At 40.8% G+C, this 22,397-nt stretch overlaps 1 protein-coding gene across 3 annotated transcripts in view; it reads left to right on the top strand.

The window, feature by feature from the left end:
- The first annotated feature begins 354 nt into the window (after positions 1-354).
- LOC124776692 (MICOS complex subunit MIC27) overlaps positions 355-22,397 on the top strand; it is a 61,856-nt gene continuing 39,813 nt past the window's right edge. For all 3 annotated transcript variants that reach the window (XR_007015649.1, XM_047251796.1, XM_047251795.1), the window contains exons 1-3: positions 355-491; positions 8,360-8,496; positions 19,461-19,633. Coding sequence is in view for 2 of the 3 variants with exons in the window: in XM_047251796.1 (XP_047107752.1) it covers positions 477-491; positions 8,360-8,496; positions 19,461-19,633 (325 nt within the window). In the remaining variant the exon portion in view is untranslated. The remainder of the gene's footprint in view (positions 492-8,359; positions 8,497-19,460; positions 19,634-22,397) is intronic.

Below are 22,397 nucleotides of genomic sequence, written 5' to 3'. Positions count from 1 at the left end.
GCTGCTTGTAATTTTTCACTAACTTGTATGGGTCCCATACATTTCGATGAATTCAGAAATGAACTATCTAGACGATTGATGGGTATCTTTCATTTTAAAATTCACTCTGCGTAAGCAGACGAGAAACACCTGAATGAACAACCAGCTGTCTCAAACACGCTTTAGTGTCAGATTTGCGGCGATATCCTGTCCACATGCCCCAACTTGTCTGCACAGATGTGATTTGAACCCACAGATTTGAGCAAATTCACTCAAACTTCCAACTTCAAATTCTGCGAACATCTAACATCTGCGCAGATATTCTGTTCACACGCAACGATCTGTCTGCTCAGATCACGGTTACATCGAGTGTAGCCGATATCCTAATATCGATTGTAGAATTTCGCGGCGTATGTAGTAACTTCATCGCTCACAACTTTGTATGGAGTGAGAGAACAGAGAAGTGGTCGTAGTGAAGTTGTAAACAGTGGTAGGGAATGATTCGATTTCAGGTACAAAGAGAAATTTAACATCCAAATCTTCATAATGTTTGCTGTGATTACTTTTCCTTTCCGAATCAATGCTGGGGATTCATAAAACTGGTTTATTGCATTTATACCACTCTATTGTACGACGAGAACGTTAGTTGCAGACGATATTTTGTCGTGAGAATATCATTTCGTTTGAAATTTGCGTCAACACTCATAAAGTGGAAGGAATGCGCCTGGGATGTAAATCATCCCAGCGTGGATATATTGTGTGGGTTGTTGATAGACGAGTATCTGTAGATATTCCGTTCAAAATTAAAAATGTGGACCAAAATTCTCAAAACAAAAGTTAAATGCTAATAAGCTAATCCATAAAATGAGCTCGAGACGACTTGAACAAACATAAAATTTAAGGCATCCCAAAAGTAGCAAACATTATCTTTCAGAAAATATCTATGCCTCTGAGAATAGTCCTTTGTATGTAAACTAAAGGATGTCACCGAATTCTTCAGTTTCGTCTTTTAAAAACATTCCCTTCAGTTGCACAGGAGAGCCACTTTTTTGACATTGATCTTGCTGTGAACTTTATTTATGAAAATCGTTCCTGTGCGAAAATTACAGAGATGAGAATTCGTGTAAATGTAATCCACACGAGAGAGTATTAAAAATTCTGTGAAGGAGGCCTGGTGTGATTTCTCTGATATTTACCCACGGCCAGAGTCCTGTATTATTTTATATACTTCAACGATCTTGTTCCTTGGTATTATATTCTGAGCATAATGTTGATAAAAACATTGTACAAAAAAACTGTTCTATGAAACACACATTTGACAACTAGAAAAAGACACGTGAAACGTCTTTGAAGTGTTCTATTAACTTCCCATAATATTTGCTTTTTAATCATGTTTGGCTAATGACCATTTTCAGTGTAGTAGTAACTTTACACAATCGCCAAAAATGACAAATCTAATTAGATTGTAGATTTTGCTTTCCCCTTTGTGTTCGATGTGTTGTGCATTGTGGTGCAAAAATCTGTAAAAAGCTACCAAGAAGCATGCTATAAAACTGATGTGTAGCATAGCTCAAAGTCTAGGTTAGTTGAAAGGCGATAATTGGTTTGTGAGGTCAAACGAATGTGAATGCCAAATATAGATTGTGGCAATACCTGGACCTGTAGTGTAGCTTGATGTTAACATTCAGGGAATTTTTAAGGCACTTAGTGATAAAAACTAAAACCGCAAAGCAAATTCAGAAAATTTTGCATTAGAGTATCTTGATGTTAAATACATCTATCAATAATAATAATATAAATTATGAAAAATACAAAAGGGGCCACTTAGTAACTTTCACTGAAAACTGAATAAATTTTTATTAATGACCTCAATAAATGATCTGACTGTCTAGATTCAAGAATGAAAACGCTATTAGCTGCATGTGACAACTTACATCCTTTATATATGAAGAAAAATTCAGTTTATGAAATTGTTAAAATCAAATTGCTGTATCTTAGAGATTTTATTTTATATCTTTGACAGTTAATAATACACTCAGTGATATATTAAGCAAGTGGCTCATCCTTGTGAACTATATCTACTGAACACAGCTAATGAGCAGATGTTTCATCATCATTTTGCACACTTTCATGTTCCATAGATTGTTTTGTATGATAAATCATGATGATGTAGACAGTCATTTTATGTTCACATCACAAATTAATTTGTAAATATGCTGAAAGCTCTAAGTGCTTTTTATAAAAGAAACATAAATGTGAGTTTGTATAGCATAGATGTGAGCACTACCCACTACCTCTTACACATTGCAATAATAGAAACTCTTCTACGGAATAAAAGTTGTCAAGAAGAAACTTTTTCAGTTTATCAGTTTTATGTTGCTGCCTGTCAGGCATTTTATTTCACTGGGTAAGTGATAAAATTTTTTGTTGCAGCATTGTGCACCCCTTTTGTGCCAAACAAACTTTAATGTGGAGTAGTGGATGCCATTTCTTGTTCTGGTATTATAATTATATAGTGTATGTCATTGTTCCTTTATACCTGCAGTGGGTTATTTACAACAAACTTCATTATAGAGTAAATAAACTGTGAAGCAGTACTCAAATTGCCTAACTGCTACACAGGTTTCTACAAGATGATCATCGTTGAGCACCACCTATTATTCGTACAGAACTGTTTTGAGCAATGAAGACATTCTTTATTGTAAATAAGTACCCCAAAACATTATTCCGTATGACATTATTGAGTGAAAATATGCAAAATATGACAGCTTGCTGATTTGCCTCTTCCCAAGATTTGCAATATTTCTAAATGCAAATGTGTCTTAACTAAGGTGCTTTAGGTATTCCAAAATACATTTTTTCCAGTTTAAATTCTCATCAGTATTAAAACCCAATAATTTTGAAGATTCCCCGCTGTTCTTTATTTCCTCACCATGTGTTACACTTATCATTGGAGGAGTACCCGTAAATGTGCAGAACTTGATGTGTCCTGTCTTTTTGCAATTGAGGGTGAGACCATTCAATGATACTTTTAAGAACATTGTTCACCATTTCCTCTGTTTTGGTATGTGTGCTGGATTGATCATAATACTTGTTATCTTCAAAAAGAACATTCTGCTTGTTGTATGTTAAATAAAAGATCATTTACATATGAGGAACAATAGTGGGCCAAAAGTTGAACCTTGGCAACCCCATATGTGAATGCCTTCCAGTCAGAATTACGTCCCTGGACTATGTTTGTTGAAGCACTGAATACAACTTTCTGCATTCCTTTGGTTACATATGACACTATCTATGGGTTGGTGATACTATCAATCTCATAAAACTTCATTCTGTGTAGGGGAATGCTGTGATTTACCAACAATGTAGGAAAATATGGATTGCCACTTACCGTTAAGTTGCAAAACACAGTTACATGAAGGTTTCGGCCACAACCTTCATCGGAGAAAGAGAAACGCACACAATTCATATACACAAGCAAGCAGACAGCTGACCTCCTGCACATATCACTACCAACTCTGGCATCTGAGGCCAGAATGCAGCTATCATGTGGGATACCAGCAGCAGTCTGGAGGGGATGGTCAAGGAGAAGGTATGGTAATATATGGGTGGGGGAAGAGATGAACGCTGTGTGGTGGAGTATTCAGGGACTGGAATGCCAACAGGCATTGCATCAAGAGGATGCGGGGCAGGGAGGTGAGGAAAAAGGCAGAGCAGCAGGGAGAGATTGGCGGGTGCATTGGCATAGGGCTGCAAACAGAGAGACTGCGAGATGAGAATGGGGAGGAGATGATAACGGGGGTGGAAACTGTTGGGTAGTGTGTATTGGGGCAGTATGTTACAGTAGGTTGAGGCTGAGAAAATTATGGGACCAGAGAATGTGCTGTAAGGATAACTCCCATCTGAGTAGTTCAGAAAAGCTGATTGGGGGGGGGGGGAGGGGAATCTCCAGATGGCTCGGGTTGAGAAGCATTCATTGAAATCAAGCATGTTATGTTCAGCTGCATGTTGTGCCAGTGGATGGTCTACTTTGCTCGTATCCATAGTTTGGCAGTGGTCGTTCATCCTGGTGGACAGCTGGTTTGTAATCATAACAACATTAAAAGCTGTGTAGTGATTGTAGCAAAGCTGGTAAACGAAATGGCTACTTCCCCAGATGGCCTGGCCCCTGATGGGGTGGGATAAACCTGTGAAAGGACTGGAAGTGCTGGTTGGGTGGATTGTACAGGTCTTGCACCTGGGTCTCCCGCAGGGATATGATCCTTGTGGCAAGGGGTGGGATTGGGAGTGGCATAGGAATGGACTAGGCTGTTGTGGAGTTTGGGAGGGTTGCAGAACACCACTTTAGCATAGATTGGAAAAATCTTGGGTGGGATCTCTCATTTCAGGGCTTATGATAGGTAACTAAAGCCCTGTGAAAGGATGTACTTCAGTTGTTCCAGTCTAGCCTGGTACTGAGTGTCGAAGAGGACACTCCTTTGTGGCTCGTTCTTGGGGTGCTGGTGGGAGGTATGGGGGTGTGTTTGCAGACTAGGCCTTGGTGAGACCCTCAGCATACCAAGCAGGTGAGTTCTTGTCACAGCAGATACGCCATCCCTGGGTGTCCAGGCTGTGTATGGGATGGATTTTTTGGTATAAAAGGGATGACAGCTGTCAAAATACAGGTAATGTTGTTGGCTGGCGGGTTTAATGTGGTCAGTAGTGTGGATGGAGTCATCAGAGAGCAGGTAGTCAACATCTAGGAAGGTGAGACACTGGGTTGAGCAGGCTCAGGTGAAGGGGATGGGAGAGAAGGTGTTGAGGTTGTGAAGGAATGAAGATAGCGTGTCTTGGCCCTGAGTCCAAGTCCTGAAGATATCAGCGAACCTGAACCAGACAAGTGGTTTGGTGTTTTTGGGGGCTAGGACAGTCTCATTTAGATGGCTTATAAACAGATTGGCATAGGAGGGAGCCATGTAGGTGCCCATGGGCATGATGTACAGTAAAATTCCTTAGACAGGTTCAGAAAATATGAACTGACGCTATTTAATTATTTAATGCTTGTAAAATTTACTGAGTGAACATATAAATGGCATTCTCAGTAGAGCAACTCTCTTGAAAAACAGATTGTGATTTACTGAGGATACTGTTGTTGATAAGGTGAGATACTATTCTAAAATAAATCATCATCATTTCAAAAAATTTGGAAACTGAAGGAAAGCAGTCTCCTGCTTTACAGTATCATCATTTGTGAAGCTAACTTGTTCCAAATATGTACATACAGCAGAGAATTCTACATTAGGTACAACTGAATAAGGTAGCATATTTGTTGAGACGCTGACCTCGGATTTGATAGAGGGGAGCTTTGTGTTCTCTCCCACCTTCCTGATTTAGTTTTTCCTAAACCACTTCAGGTAAATGCCAAATTCGTTCCTTCAACAAGTCTATGACCTGCCATCTGTCCTCTCCTCATTAAATGTGTGTGTATATTCATACGTCTGTTGCATGGCTTTTGTTTCTGCTTGCATTAAGCTGACTGTCTGTACATCATTGTAAAATTCTCTTTGGACTACACTACTGCAACTACACTATGACAATGTCAACTGTGACTTCAGGGTACTGATTGTTGAAGTTACTGTAAATGACGTACATACTATTTTGGTTGTTGCAAATACCTGAAAACAAGTGATAGGACTTAAGATTGGTTATTTGGTTGTATTTACTTAGTGGCCCTCCTTGCTTTTTTCAAAGTTGGCGTATGATAAATGTGAGATGGTTGTGTTGGTTTAGTGGATAGAGCATTAGACTTTATCCCTGGAAGACCTGGGCTGAATCCTGCTAAGAGATGGAGACTTCTCGATTGCAGGATGGCCCCAGGTCTACTCAGCCTGCTGTCAAAATATTACTGAGAATTTTACTCGAGGATAAAAGTCTATCGTCTGAGGGGCTTGCTACCTCTCCACCTCCTAGTCCCACAGCAAGTAGAAAGGCTGCACGTGACCTGCAGTCAGGCCAGTAGTTGTTCACGGGCTTATGTCACAGTCTTAATTATCACATAACGTGTTTTCTGAATTCACCTAGCAGTTCTGATTTTTATGACAGAACTCGTGTTAAATATGAAGCAAATATAAGTTTTAGGGGTAATTTCCAAGATTACTTGCGAATGATATGTACTGAGAGTGTGACTTGTCAGAGCACAACTATCGGTTTTGTTTACAGCATTGACAACGATGATCAAGCGCGCAGCTTGTAATGGTGCCAGATATCGATTTCATTTACAGAATTAACAAGTAATGGCAAAAGATGTACCAAAATTACTGCCAGGAATTTAACTTACCTTACTTGTGATTCAGGTCTCCATCAACTACTACTCCGCATTTTGTGTAATAGGCAGGAGCACTCCTGTTTCGCCTTATCTGGGGTATGCTGTGGCTGTATCTTTCACAAAGTTTGACACATCTCTTCATGACAATGCACACAGTTCCAAAAATTGCGATATGGCAATATATGAAGTCTAAATCCCTTTCCACAGTACACAATCTTGTGATAAGGCAGTAGATGAAGTCTGAATCCCTTTCCGCAGTACACAATCTTGGAAATAACCTCCACCAGGTAACAGTAGTGCACATTGACACCAGTGACAGATACATGTGGGGAGTGCACACTCCACCCTGCCTTGCAGAGCTGCCCTAATTGCCACCCGCACTGCCACCGCCAGTCAGCCCACTCGGTGTTCGTTCATGTCTTTCGTCAGTTGACTCGACTGAATAGAGTTATCGAGCAGTTGTACTTTCCTACGCAGCACGCGCATCTTATATCTCACTATGCCACTTCGCACTCACTGTACAAAATATTTGCTTGTCTACCTGCATCTATTGCTACAGTAGAAAGAAGTTTTTTGATATTGCAGCATACAGAGACATGACTGAGGTCGACAGTGATGGAGGAATCTTCGTGGAGGATCAACTTAATGGCTTAGCTCTGTTGAACACTCACCCTGACATTGATTGTCCTATTAATGATGTAATTAATCAGTTTGCCAGGAAGAATAGGCACATAGAATTCATCATTTACGGAAGAGAACTACAATTGTAACTTTTTTATATCATATGATGGCATTGCCTTGTATATGTGTATAATCAGTTCAAATAAAACTTTCTTAAGCTTTGCATGTGACTTAATTACTTTTTTATTACGTTAAAAGTAAAGGTTGCTGGAGATAATTTTAGCGCCCTCTCGTTGAGGTTTTTCTGCATCCGCCACTGATTGACACTGCACCAGCTTCACACATCTTTAGAACATTGCTGACAGGTTCACCATTAGATGGTGTTCTGTAGTCGGCAACACTAATCAATTATCTCACACCATGGCAGTTGTGTGCTTGATATATGTTGTTGGCAAGTGATCTCGGGAATTATTGCCTTAGCATATGATACAGTTCAATCTGTTACCACAACCTTCATTTCAATGATAAAAAATCTGCCCACCAAGTGGCGGCAGGAGAACACACACACACACACAAAAGGTTTATCTTTTACAACCTTTCAGAACCCGTGGCTCCTTCTGGCAGAAGAGTTGAAGGGGAAGGAAGAGGGGTAAAGGAAATGGACTGGAGAGACTTAGGGAAAGGGGTACAGTTCAGAAAAGTCAGCAAGAACCCAGATCAGGGGAGGCTTACCGGATGGGATGAGAAGGAAAGACGGATTCCATTTTTTATCTATCCGTTTATGTCATATTGTCAATAACTGATTATTTTTGTTGTTACATCACCTTTATTTATTAAACATATTTGTTGGCTTCGCCATCTCGCAATCAGATTATCACCTTTTAACCTAGGCGTTGAGCTATGCTGAAGTTCAGACTGTCACCGCATCAAGAATTTCGAGGGGGTTGGGGGTTCAATTTCACAGTGTAGCAGATTATTTTACGAATTCGTGTTAAATGTAAATATTTGGTTTCTTATGATAATATTTTAATTTTCATAGAGCATGCTACCCATAAAGGGAAAGACCCAATGACTTAGCTTGTTTTCCTCTGACAGTTCTCTGAAGAAATATTATTATTAAAGAGCTGAATGAAAATGGAAGTTTGATTTTTTTTTTGTGAGGCATAATTTTAGGCTTGTGTTTAATACGGATTTGCCACATTTTAAGAAAATCATAAGCTTATGGAAACATTTACTAGTAAATAATTCTCTTAATATGTAGTTCGTGAATTACAATATTTAGTTTGTATTTTGCTTGTGAAACAAGCAGTGGCTGGCTTCTGTAATGTTTGTGCCTCTATAAGTTTATCTGACAGGAATGGATGGTTATTAGTTTGCTTGAATTTTGGCTGGGGTAAAAGCTGTCACTGTCTACATTTGTATTTTAAAATTTTAATGACATAACTTCTTTTACAGATTTTGAAGAAGTTTGTCATACCCACTTCTTTAGGTGCGGCTGTAATAAAGTCTGAAAGTGGCAAAGACAGTACAGAAGCTAAACCATGTCGTCCAAGCGAACTGCCACTTTATGAGGATGACAGCTGTGGATGCAGGTGAATGCAAAAACAAAAATAAATAAATAAATAACAAATAAAATAATTGTTTTATTTTGAGCAAGTTATTTCCTTTTTTGTGCAGTATTATTATTATTTTTATTTGTTAATCAGAAACTAAACATAAAAGTAGATCCAGTTTAGTTGCAAACCGATCTTGGTTCCAAAAACGGATGTTAAAACTATGAGATGTTCATAGAACAGAAATTATAATACAAATATTGTTGCTTTCTTTTAAATCTGTACTTCTATTTTTACTCATTTACAGAATAAGGTTTTGCACTTGTTGTACAGATAACAGCATTCATTATTAGTAATTGGTTTGATGTTCAGCTACAGGCTCTGATGATTTGAAATTAGGAATTGCTTTGGTTTAGGAATTGCTTTGGTTGGTGTGCTAACTGAAGAAATCCAGTTAAGAATGGCTTTCTTTGTCATTAACGAGGCAGTGGCAATGGCTAAAGCATTGAATTAACTTCGTCCTCACAGTGTAATGGAATGCAAGAAATGAGTACTAAAGGAATGGCCCACAGCTTCTTCATTACAAATATTGACTAGTATGACACTAATCTATATTTGTAATGAACAGTAAGTATATGATGTGCGTGGCATTAAAGCAGTGCAGTAATTTTCATTTGCATCCCAACAATATTTGAAAGATTGGAAGTAGAAATAAATTATTTAGCAGAAGATGGGAAGTTTTATGCACAATATGAACCATAGGGCAGGACATTGCCAGGAGTCTGTGTGATCTTACATGTCAGAAAAAATTCCAAGACCCACATAGAAACCAAGAAATAGCCATCAACGTGCATACGACTGAAACTTGTAATACTCAGTGTATTATTTCATTTCAAACCATAGTTCACTGTGCTGTCACACCTGTATCCATCTGAAGCACAAGCAGTGACAAGAAGGCAACCATTGAAATTGCACACAACTTTAAACCCATATATGTATTAAACTTTTTACTTTTTATTTTCTTTTGATTTTGTTAAAATACAAGACATCAGCATGAAGTCAAAAATCTGTATGTTTAAGGGGAGCCGGAACGATCCATTTCCTCCATGTTAATTTTAGCAAATAGAAGGAACATTTTTTCTAAAACCATTAAACATATTCCTCTGAAATTTGGACTACATGTTCAGTGAATATTTCTCCACAAAGTTACAATGCCACGTTAAGAAATATTTATTGATTTTTGTTTTACAATTTTTTTAAACAGGTGCTTATTTTTTTTCTCTAAAATTTTGCACATTTTCTATAACTCTTGAATTATAATTTTTTTTACAATTTGTTATAAAAATGAAGGTAAAGAAGTAAACAATATTGTGTATAAATTTCATTGATATACTGTTAGCAGTTTTTGAGAAAATGTTCCTCAAAGATGAAAATTTTAAAGATACGGGAAATGGCTTCCAGTTTTTTATACATTCATGCCCCATATGATGGATTATCAGCGTCCTCTTCTTTTTCCAGTGTTAATTTCCTTTTCACTGGTCTTTTCTTACCTTTTGCTGCATGTTGTAGGCTTTTGTCTCTTCTTCCTGCACCTCTTAGTCTTTCTTCATCAATTAGGCTCATTGTGGAAATGGTGGTGTCCTGGTTGGAAACCTAAATGTTTCAGCACATCACATTTGATAATGTTCCTTCATTGTATGTCGCCACTGCATCATACACTCCAAAATGCAATGTTTTTATCTATACAAACACTCTTTTGGGAATCCTAATCCAGATTAAATTATTTACACTTTCATTTGGATTTTGTGTTTTCCCATGTGAACACTTTTCCAATAAACTTGGCTGTGATAATTCTATGAATATGGGCCTAATTACATCAATTACAGTATTTGGCAAACTGTTTTTATGGACATACTCCTTTCCTGATTGGAACTTACAGCATGAGTCATCACCTGTTGGGCACAGTGCATGTTATGGGTGCTCATTTGTTGATGCAGTATGAAAAAATAATTCCCACACTGCTCTCCTCATATGCTCAATGCTACTTGTATTTTGCCTAATTGCACACCCATAATACCTCTGCAATCTATCAATTGCTTCATCTGTCAATCTCCCTCTTCCTCCAAGGGTCTTACCATCACTAAGCTTCTGGGATCCCTATGTCTGCTTTAGTTTGCACAAGCGAGCCGCCATGCACTTTTGCACATGTCCAATGCACTCCTGTTTTTTAATGTGAATTGCATTGCCATAAGGTTTTAGTTCTTCTACAGCTTGATATCCCTTAGAATCACCATCTCCTAGATGGTGTATTGTACATTATACCACTCCTGTGATCTGGAAAAAATTGCTTTTACTCCCTCTACTTCCATCGCTCCACTCGTGCCGTGAAAATTTGCTTCACAACTTTCGCTATGTTCATCCTTGGTATTGCCCTTACATCTTCAATGTTTTGAGAGAATAGCAACATCAATTACTTTGCAACTGTCTCCACTGGTAGCTGTCACAACTCCATTTAGAGATTTATGACCTCTACGTTGCCATGATCCATCCAGAGCAACAGTTAAATCTCTACAATTCCCATTATCTGTCACAGCTTCTCCAACTGCTTTCTTCATTGTTGCTTGAGCAATATCTTCAGCAGAAGATCCCACCAATTCATTATAAAATCCAAACTTGGTTTGTGGTTTTGGCAGGTTCATAATTCCACATAACCTTGTCCTTGCAGCACTGCCCTTGCCAATGTAACGCAAGCCATACACTAGCCTAACATTTATAGCATGCACCTTCTTTACACTATTACAACTACGAGGAATACTGTTAGAATTAGAAAGCGAAACTTCTGCAGCACATTTGTTACACTTCAATAACATTTTACAGGCCAAACCAATGTGTGAAGTTATTTTCAATTCCAGTCCTCTTTCTTTGCAAACTTGGCATAATACGTTATGTTTCGAAATATTAGAGAGCAAGGAAATGTCAATTATTTCATTCACATCATTACTGTCACTTTCATTGTTTTCAAATTTTTCTTTGCTGTCACAAAGTTTCTTGCTGGAAGTAGTTCTATCACATTCATTTGGAGTAGTCGGTGAAGCCGTCTGAGCAGCATCTCCCTTCGAAACAACAAAAGATTTCTTCGTTCACTCATTGCGCCTTTTCTTAAACACTCAATTGCTGAAACGGGGCATATTGATATCCACAAACCAATACATAAAACAGGCATGAGCAAAATTCATCAAATACGCAAAATTCAACAGCTAAACAACACAAAGCAAACTCTGCTAGTCAACACACACGGTATAGCGTTTATGGTTACTGATATGAACAGTCACTTGTCACAGAGATAAAGCCATACAACGTTGGAAAACAAAACACTGTCTAATTCCAGAAAGATACCCTGCTTGCAGCCAGCAAGAGGCACTGTCAGAGGTGACACACCAAGTCGCTACAACCGTTTACGCGGCGTGTCAACTTTGCAGCGATAAAGACACTTAGAAGGGTGAACTTGATTTGTTTTATTCAGAAAGCTCCAAATAATTTTATAATTAAAAAACTAAAAAAATGTTAGTTTTGCCATTTTCATCGTTCCGGCTCCCCTTAATGTGCTTATTCATCACAGTAGACAAACTCGAATGGGGCATATCATGTTCACACATGGTTTTTAGCTGAACTATTCAGCCCACTGACTGTCCAAGCATAAGCACAGAAATTGGTTAAGTCCATCATCAAGAGATAACGTACAGGACATAATCAAGCCCAAGCCAAATTGTAGCTCATTGGTCCAATAGGTGTGTGTGTGTGTGTGTGTGTGTGTGTGTGGGGGGGGGGGGGTGGTGTGTGGTGTGGAAAAGCCACAAGGTGTCATGTCACAAGATCAAGGTGGGTAGGTTTGGTCTCATTGTAACAGGATTAGTTTGCTCGGGAACTTGTCACACAACAGTGTGATTGTGTCTCCTGAAGAGTGGCAAGTTGCACTGTTTTGTTGGGACCATAAATTCTCATTGTTCATTTGATCAAAACATGGCCAAAGGAAAGCAGTGGGCATCACATGATAACAAACTCCATTCAGTGGGACAGCCCTTCCTTGTTCATCTTTAAAAAGGTGAGAACCAGTTAAGCTACAACTCCAAATCATACACCAGAACCCCCTGCGGGTCTGGGGGTTAGAATAGGCCCGAGGTATTCCTGCCTGTCATAAGAGGCAAGTAAAAGGAGTCTCCCACTTTTCGGCCCTATGAGTTCAGGTCCCATTCTATGGTTTGACCTGCCACTTTCAAAATTCTACTGAAGTGTGGGCCATATGGGGAAGGATGCCTTACATGGTGCATGAGTGCCCTAGATTCAATCTCCTGAATTTCTTGTCATGGCTTTGCATCTCCACCTGCGATTCAACTACTTGGGCGAGGACACTTTCTGTGGTATGTCATCTTCTTCTGTTGTCTCCTGTCCTCTTTCGTCCCTGTGACAATACTGGATTTCTCTGCGCCCAATATCCAGCACAGTAGCCAGACCGTTGTGGTGGGGCCGTCGTGTATCCATTTGGTGGGAGCCCCCTGACAACACAGGGATCACACTGCTGATGCTTGAACTGTAAACTCCCCACGTATGCCAGGGAGTAGATGTCTGTCTTCCTGGGCCATCAGGACTCCCAGCAACGGCCATCATGCCAGTTGGCCTTTGCTGTGGCTGGGTGGTGCCCATGGGGAGAGCCCCTGATTGGAGTGGGTGGCATCAGGGTGGGTGACCCGCAATGAAGTGGACTAAGTCATCTCTTGCTGGTGACCATAAGGCACCTGCAGTCTCTAAGGAGGGCAAAATAGAATACAATGCCGTCAGGTATGACCCTAAATAGTTTCCTTCCCTCGTTACACTTTGGGAGGAACGTAGAACTACAGGGAGCCATATTAGCCTTGGTTTTTAGTCTGTAGCAGACCCGATGGGGACTCTTTTCTACCTACGAAGCCTCAGTTTTTCATTGAACACCTTGAGGATAAGTTTGGAGAAGTGATAGTGCTGTCCAAGATGTGAAACTGCACAGTCTTAATTCAAGCAGCATCCCTAGCCCAGTCCTGAGCGCTACTCGCCTGTGACAAGCTGGGTGACATTCCTGCTTCTGTCACTACTCATAAAAGCCTCATGGTGGTCAAGGGGATTATTTTCCATCATGATCTCCTCTTGCAGTCTTACAATGAGCTCCGCACCAATTTTGAAGAGTGGGGTGTTCATTTCATCTTGCGTGTTTACAGGGAACCCCAAGACAACAGGGTTGCTACCGGTGCCTTCATCTTGGCCTTTGAGGGTGATTCATTGCCTGAAAAGGTCAAGGTGATGGTTTACTGCTGTGATATTAAACCATATGTCCCTCCCTCTATGTGGTGCTGTAAGTGCTGGAAGTTCAGGCACATGTCTTCCTGCTGCACTTCCAGCGCCACATGTCGAGACTGTGGACGTCCACTGCACCCAAATACTCCATGTGCACCACCTCCCACTTGTATCATCTGTGGAGAGCACCACTCCCCCTGCTCACCAGACTTCCCAGTACTCCAAAAGGAGTGAAAAATCATGGAGTACAAGACCATGGACAGGTTGACTAACACAGAGGGTAAACGTAAATTCGAAAGATTACACCCCATTTGGTTGACGTCGACATACGCTGCAGCTACATCACTATCGCTGTCCCAAGTGCCAGTGATTCCTCATTCTGTGCCATGAACAGAGGGCCCTCCAGGCCACCAGAATGCATCCGCCCCCTAGGTGGTAGGGGGCAAATCTTCCTCTGTTGCTCCCAAAGCACTTACTTCAGGAACAAGGCCCCAACAGAGGGGGCATCTGTCCCCTCCCCCCTGCCGGAGAAGCAACAGCCTCCTCTGGCTCTTCTCGTGTGGAAGGGGTCCCTTGGGGCCCTCTCCTCCATGGTCTCCACTAATTCCATGGCGGATAATAGAGATGGGGCCCTGCCATGCCCGCACCAACGTGGTGACCGAACCAAAAGTTCTACTGTCACCTCCGTCAACATGTTAGTTATCTAATAGGTGGACCACAGGATGCTGGGCTGTGATGCTATCTGTGCGTCTGGATAAGACTACGCATTAACACGGTCCATCAGGTGATAGAGAGTGGAAGAAATGCGAATGAGGGTAGCAATTTGAAGAGCAGAGGGAAAAAAGTGCCAAGGCTCGTGCCATGGGAAAAAACCTCTGCGACAGTGGGATGGGTAGTAAGAGCAGTAGTGGCTTACTAGCTGCGATAGTTCATGCAAGGTTGGGTTTCTTAGTATGGATATCATGCATCATTACCGTGGCAGGCGATGGCGATGTATCAGAGTTTGCTGCAGCCGCTGCATTCCTGGAACAATTGGGATCGTTATATATTTGTGGGAGATCGGCCATAGGTCATCTCACTGTGTGGGGGGTGTGTGGAGCTTGTCTGCATGTAGTGTACGGTACGGCTTCCCTGTGTGGTGCCAGTTATTCGGCAAGTGTCTTCCAACTGATATCCAGTAGTGGTGGCTGATTAACAGGGGCTCAAATGTACCATTGTGTTTGCGTGTACTTGGCCATAGATGTTAGGTCCTTAAAAGTATGTCTTTTGGTCTTTTATGTTTCCATCTATGGTTGTGGTTGTAGTTCCCCAGATTCAGAAGAAATGGTTTCTGCGAATGTCTGGAGTTTCTGTATAGTCTTGTGGTGAGTTTGTGGATTACCTTCGTGAGAGTCTCAAGTCTGTATTCCCCGTGAAAGTCCACGATGTGTGTGTATCTTGGAGCATTGCTTATGATTTTGAGTACATTGTTTTGTATGATCTGCAGACGGCGCAGGCGTGTGGATGCAGCATATCCCAAGACAGGGGCTGCGTACGTCATCAGGGGTTGAATAAGTGTCATGTACATGGACTTCGACACCCTTCTGTTCAGTGTGCTACGCCTGTTGAGCGTAGGGTAGAGCTGTTTGAGCCTCGCGCTTGCTGGTTGGTCATGTGTTGTATGTGGTCCCCGCAGAGTAATTTCTGGTCCATCCAGACACCGAGGTATTTGACTTTCTCGCGGAAACGTATTGGGCGTGCATGTAGGGTTTTTGGCCTGCAGTATTGGTGTTTGCGCAGTTGCTTCGGTCTTGTAGTGAACAGAATGGCTTCGCACTTGTCGACGTTTACTCTAACACACCATTTCTCTAACCAAGGCTCAGCCACTCTCGAGTGTGGTCTGTAAGCATGACGTAATGTTTGATGGTTTCCAATCTTGCGCGAGGATGGCTGTGTCATCCGTGTAGATTGCCATCATTGTGTTTTGTTTGGTTGGGAGATCGTTTATGTAGAGGTTAAACAGTAGGGGCCCTAGGATGCTTCCCTGCGGTACTTCCGCATGTTTACCGTGTCGTATTGTTTTCCCAGCACGTCAGTGTTGAAACTCCTGTCTGTGAGGTATGAGTATATGAGATGCACCAGCCCGTCGGGGAACCCTGCATCGCTGAGTTTGCGAATGAGGCCGTTGTGCCATAGACGGTCGAAAGCCTTTTTGATGTCTAGGAACACCGCCCCTGTTGCTTTGTTTGTATTGAAGCCATGTGTTACCGTGTTTACTCGAATCTAAGCCCCACTCGAATCTAAGCCGCAACTTAAAAATGAGACTCGAAATAAAGGGGAAAAAAAAAAAAAAAATTCCCGAATCTAAGCCGCACCTGAAATTTGAGACTCGAAATTCAAGAGGAGAGAAAAGTTTTAGGCCACACCTCCAAATCGAAACAAAGTTGGTCCATTGTAATATGAGACACAATTTAGGTCGAATGAATGACGATACAGCTACAGTAGTTTGGTTCGAATCGTAATCTTAGCAGTTACGCTTTACCAGGTAGCCACTGCTATGCGTCAGGCGCTCCGTCCGTATTTATACGGGTAGCCTTCCTTTTTCACGTGCTTCGTCTGGTTTGAATCGTTTGCTTATTTTGCTTTGATCTGATAAGTGCCGTTTTCTTTGTTATAGGTGTTTACGTCACTCTAAGCTGTACAGTGTCGTGCATTGTTTGTCGCATTCTGATAGTGCATGTTTATGGCCTGTCGCCACTCGTGGCATGTTTTGCTTTTGTGCGCGCTACCGCTGCTTACAATTTAAAAAAAGAGAGGAATCGTCTCATTAGCGAAACAATGGCAAGAGACTGCTATTTGTTGTTACTTACACCGTTGCTTTCTTTCATAATGATCAACAAGAACCAAATAATAGACTGCGTATGATAGAACATGTTCTGAACGAGAGTTAGGCGAAAATTTTTCTCCGTTTGAAAATCTTTGTGGCCGCTTCTTTAGTACATCAAATTCTGCATAGAAATTAGTCATCTTAGATTTAAAAATCTAGTCGGTTGCCGTACTTCATTTCTGACTGTATCAGTATTAGGCATAAGAATAATACGAATATAAACATGACACGATACGTATATTCTTCCGCGTTTGCTGTTGTCTCACTCTAGTTTCGTAGTTTATTAGGCAGACAGGATTTAAATGAGATAGCAGCAAACATGAAAGAATACATGGCACAATGTTTATATTCGTATTATTCTTATGGTGAAGAGAATACTGCATGTGATTCACATTTCATCAGGTTCCTATTAGCAACCATCTCTTCTCACGGGTAGGAAAAAATTCAGAACGTAGAGTTGGCCATATTGACAAACATCCCAAACAGTCTTGCCAGTCGGATTTTCATAGTACATTGAAATTCTGCTACATTCGAAGATGAACAATATGGGATTTGTATTTACTTCGTTGGATAATGTATGAAAATGCAGTGGTCGAAACTCGGGGCGGAGAAAAAAAAAAAGCTCGTCTTCCACCTTTTTTTTAAATTTATTTACTGACGCAGAGGTTTTGGCACCAGTATTTATCTTTGTGCCTACAAAGCATGCCTGTGTAGCGCTACATATATTCAATGGCAGAAGTTAGTTGTGGCGGCACCTACCAACATTTTCCAGAACTTCCGCTTGCTTTGCACTCGATTCTAAGCCGCAGACGGTTTTTTGGATTATAAAAATCGGAAAAAAAGTGCGGCTTAGATTCGAGTAAATACGGTATATGTTCAACGACCTGTAAGAGTTGTTGTCGAGTGGTGATTCCTGAAGCTGAATTGCTCCAGTCTCAGGATGTCATTTCTAATGCAGTGCCTAGTGATGCGTTTAAAAATCACCTTTTCAACAATCTTGCTGAGTGAGCTCAGAAGACTGATGGGTCGGTAATTTTGTTGGAGGCTGTGGTCTTTCCCCGGCTTCCTGAACATCAGGACCTTGGCCGTCTTCCAAAAGGTGGGGAAGTGTTGGTGTTTTAGTATGGCAATCATGGGTTCGGTGTGAATGACACTGCGAGTATGGGGGCTATTAGTTCTGCTTTCTCCTCCGCTGAGTATGCAGGTCCGTCAGGCGCTTGGAGTGTTTGGGTGTACATTTTCTCCCTGGTGAAGTGTCGGGCTAGTTGCCACATGCCAGGTCACGTGGTGTCCAGCCCTTAAAGTGTTTGGTTCCACTGTTGTGTTCTATGTGTTTGTATTTTGTCGTGTATGATGCCCTGTGCTACAGCAGTGGTAGATAGGTGACACTAGTGGGCGACAGGCAGCATGCAAGCTGTGCCAACTGTATATTGCCCCTGTGCACTTGCCCCTTCACAGGCAAACACTGGCAAGGCTGCAGAAGCATCACAGACTCATAGTATGATTTGCATGCAATGTGCTCATGAATTCAGACAACTTAACGACGACGACTGGGCAGTGTTGATGTGTGGTGACAGGATGACTCCATCCAGCACCAGGTGGCCAGCTGCAAGAGTGCTGCGGGCTGGACTTTATCTCGGCCAGTGAAAGAACGTGTGAATGTGGCGCATTCCATGCAGCCTCAACCCACAAATCGCACAGAGTAACAGTGGCGATGTTTTCTCATCAGCCATACAGCATTGAATGTGAACCGAAGTTTTATGAACTCTCTCTTTGTATAAAACAGTGGTGTATGTCAGCTTCTTGACACCAATTTGTACAGGCACAAAAGGAGGAGACTGGCCAAGGATTTGTGAGGATGGGCATTGAAAGGAAGTGTTGAAATAAAAAGAGAGAAATACATTGAACATTTGATTATATTCTGACAGTACTGCAGATGTTGTAGACGGCCAGAGTGGCTAAGCAGTTCTAGGCGCTACAGTCTGGAACCGCGCGACCGCTATGGTCGCAGGTTTGAATCCTGCCTTGGGCATGGATGTGTGTGATGTCCTTAGGTTAGTTAGGTTTAAGTAGTTCTAAGTTCTAGGGGACTGATGACCTCAGATGTTAAGTCCCATAGTGCTCAGAGCCATTTGAACCATTTGAACAGATGTTGTAGGGATAGAGAGCGACTGCTAGTGTAGGTGGCTGAATAAAACAAAGGTAGTAGGAAGAGTGAGAAGAGGCATTTCACTTACAACTGAGTGGTGGTCAGTCCAGAAGAACTGCACGAGAGAGAGAGAGAGAGAGAGAGAGAGATAATTGTCGATGTTCCCCAATCCAGCCCTCTGGCCTCTCTGGGGCAGAAACTAATAATGCTGAAAGACAGCATAGTTTCGTATTCTTTTATGTGTGTCTATCAGAAGTACTAAGCATTCCATGTTCTGAGGTTATACCATCTATTTGTAATGGAAGAAATAACGAATAGCTGTGTCAATAGCGACAGCAGTTCTGGAAGCCCAACTGTTAGAAGGTTGTAGGCACTGTAATAAGTGAATACTCCACTGCACATCTGTTCAAAAATTATTGAGAAATCAGACAGTTGTATTAATGGCATCCTTTAAAAAGTTTTGTTACTGGAGTTACACTATTAAAACCGTCTGGCTTTTGTTGAATTTAACGAATTTTATTTTTCTTGTACTGTCTCCATATTTATTTATTTATTTAATTTTTTTTTGTGAGTGAATTGTTTTGCCTGGGGGGAGAGGAATTATACGGCTCTATTTCAAACATGAAAACCTGTCAGTTTTAAGTAGAATTTTTTTACTTATTTCAGGCCAAAGAGAAAGGGCGGTGCACATTTAGGAGCTCTAGAACAGCAAACTTCAAGTGCTTTGGAAGAACAAATACGTGTGATCCGGAAGGAGCTGTGGGTCTGGCACGATCAGTACAAAGGATATAGAGACAAACTAGTGGAAAAAATTGAGGTTGCGAAAGCTCATAGTGAATGTAAGCTAAGTGGCTTGTCATTGTCATATGTGTAACATGTTTACAATTATTTAGAGATCCTGTTCTGTTGTTCAGCTACAAGTATTTATGCTGAAAATAGAGTAGAACAGTGTTTGTTTTGTGGCTTTGTGTTGAGACTTCCAGCATATTCTTTCTGCAGCTTTTACTAACATTAATTTTACAGTTAATAAGTATAGTATTTAACAATAAATGATGTAATTTGTGATCTCTGGGAATGTCAGTGCTAACTCAAGTGCAGATAGTTCCGCCACACCGAAGTTCTATCCCTGAAGAACTTGTCATACTCAAAGTGGTATGGGTAAATATTTGTTTCGTTTGATCATCTACTTTAGCTGTGTTTCTCTGTCATCCATAATTGACTGTGACTTTATCATTTTTATTCAACACCATGAAGTCACATTATCCTATTAAACTCTCAAAGTATTGGGGGGAAGAGTGATATATGGTACCCAAAAATCCACTGTTGGTGAAGTTGGATGCTATAAAATTGAAAGATTTGTATAAAAATGATTATAGAATGTGTTTGAAATGGAAGAGGGATTGTTGTCTATCATTGTCCGAAATGGTATCAGGTATGCATGAGGTATCAGATTACAAATCGAGGGCGGGAGGAGGGGGTAGGGAGATCTGAATTTCTAAAGTGGGTATTACACGATGATCTGCTGCGAATGGTACTGGTCTAGTGCAACAGCCATCTAGCGGTAGAATGGGTGAAACTATGAAAATTAGCAAGACATATTATTCATGCACCAGTATAGAGAGCAGTTCTAAACTGCCATCCAGCCGCTCGTGTACAGTGGCAGCGATAACTCGCGCATGCGCAAAAGGGTGTACCACAGTGCTTTCTGCTTGTTGTTTGGTTATTGTTAGGTGGCTAGTGGCTAATTTCAGATTTTTGTGTTGGGAATTTTTCGTGTTGGGATCTTTGGGATCTTCTGCTTCTTTTTTTTCCCAGTAAGCAGGTTTCATAAACGCAGAAAAGAGACCTTTTTTTCAGTAGACTGTTTTATACTAGCTTTTAGTGAAAGGATTTTTTTCTTTTGACAGCTTCGTATTCTAGAAATAAAATGGAGCAAAGAGGCGTTAAGCGTCTTGAATAAGGCTTACACCGAGGAAAGGTATATATATAGTCCAAACTTGGAAAAAATAACATAAGTTCACCTTTAAGTATTGGTCCTTTAAAGTGTTGCAATTTGTAGTGCATGTATCCACAGCAACTTTTGAAATGGTGGACTGGGCTGGGCTGGGCTGTGCTGTGGCTAAAAGCCGAACTCTTACAAAATTTCCCATTTGCCAGGAAACATAATGTTACAACCAACCTGAAACATAACAGGGCATTCACCAGTATTTTATCAGTGATCTAGGCTGGTATCATTACAAAACGTATAAACATACAATTCTTACTTTTGAGTGGGTGAGATAGCCTCCCTCATTACTGTGTCACACTTTATGATCCCATCTTCTATTGTAGACAACAGCTTCTCAAAACAAGCCATGTCCATCCTAATGAAGTTCTGAAATTCTTGCAGATCTTAGGGCCTCAGTTCTTTCATTAACATTGAATATATTCCCCTGCCTTCATCCTTTCTTTTCAGCCAGGGTCGAACCCAACAACGTGTGACTTTTCGTTTTCGTCACTGTTCTGCCCTAATCCGAAGATTTACTGTCTGCCAGGGCAATAGCTCCAAAAACCAGTGAATCCTCCATGTGCAATATGCTGCGTAAATGTAAATTTCGATATACGTATACCAAGTGTCATAATATAAAACTGTTGAGTATTTAATTCACTACAGTACTAACCTACATAAGAGAAAAACAATTAGTTAGTAAATAATGGTAAAAAACAATTTCTTATTAGCTCACAGAAATAATTTGTACGTATGACGTTCCAGTATATCATACAGTCGCCCTTGAGTTGCGCGCGGTAGAACGAACAACTTTACAAGGCATCATACAGTTCTATTTTCTTTTCGCGCATATCGACTGCTGCTTGTGTTTATCGTCTGGAGTTACAGGTATGCACATTAGGGGTGCTGGTGCGTAGGTGTATGGTTTAGGCACATCGTGTAATACGGACTTAACTTTCTGAACATTGTTAAGCATTTGCTTCATCAGAGTGAAGACACAGATGAGGAGGGGGGGGGGGGGGTGGAAATTAAGAGGATCAGGTCTTGAAGAGCTGAAAAGTAGCTCTAAATTCAGACTCAGGAGAAAAACAAGATGCAGTAATGGATTGGAAGCAAAAGTAGAATAGTAGCAAAGGTCAAAAGATTAGATGAGCTACAGGGAATTGATTGGTTAAAATTTAAGTTTAACTTGAATGAAAGTATGGTCTGCAGATGTAAATGGAAGATAAAGAGGTGAGAAATTTATTAATAAGTCGAGGACAGGAGTATTGAGAAATACTTCAGTTAAAAAGGAGAGTGCGTTTTTACGTCATGATAAGAAAAGGTGGTTGTGTATGTGAATGAGACCTGAAGACCTAGAAGAATTCAGAAAGATTATGTAAAGGCAAGACAGAGACTTACAAACTGCAGAATATTTCTGTGTGGGCTCTTACCACAATTGTCTAGGAATTGTAAATGAAAACTGAATTAATTGCAGAAGGGTACAAAATGAAGGAATGGGACTAGATAAGTTGAAATTCCTTCAGAATTATTAGGATGTTACAGAGGAAATACCATGACAAAATTATTCCACATGGTATGCAAGATATGATAGGAATAACACCCTCAGATTTTAA

This window comes from Schistocerca piceifrons, chromosome 2 (assembly GCF_021461385.2).
Source record: "Schistocerca piceifrons isolate TAMUIC-IGC-003096 chromosome 2, iqSchPice1.1, whole genome shotgun sequence".
NCBI classification, from domain to species: domain Eukaryota; kingdom Metazoa; phylum Arthropoda; class Insecta; order Orthoptera; family Acrididae; genus Schistocerca; species Schistocerca piceifrons.
Note: the sequence above shows the minus strand (reverse complement) of the source record. Positions and strands in the feature narration are given on the sequence as shown.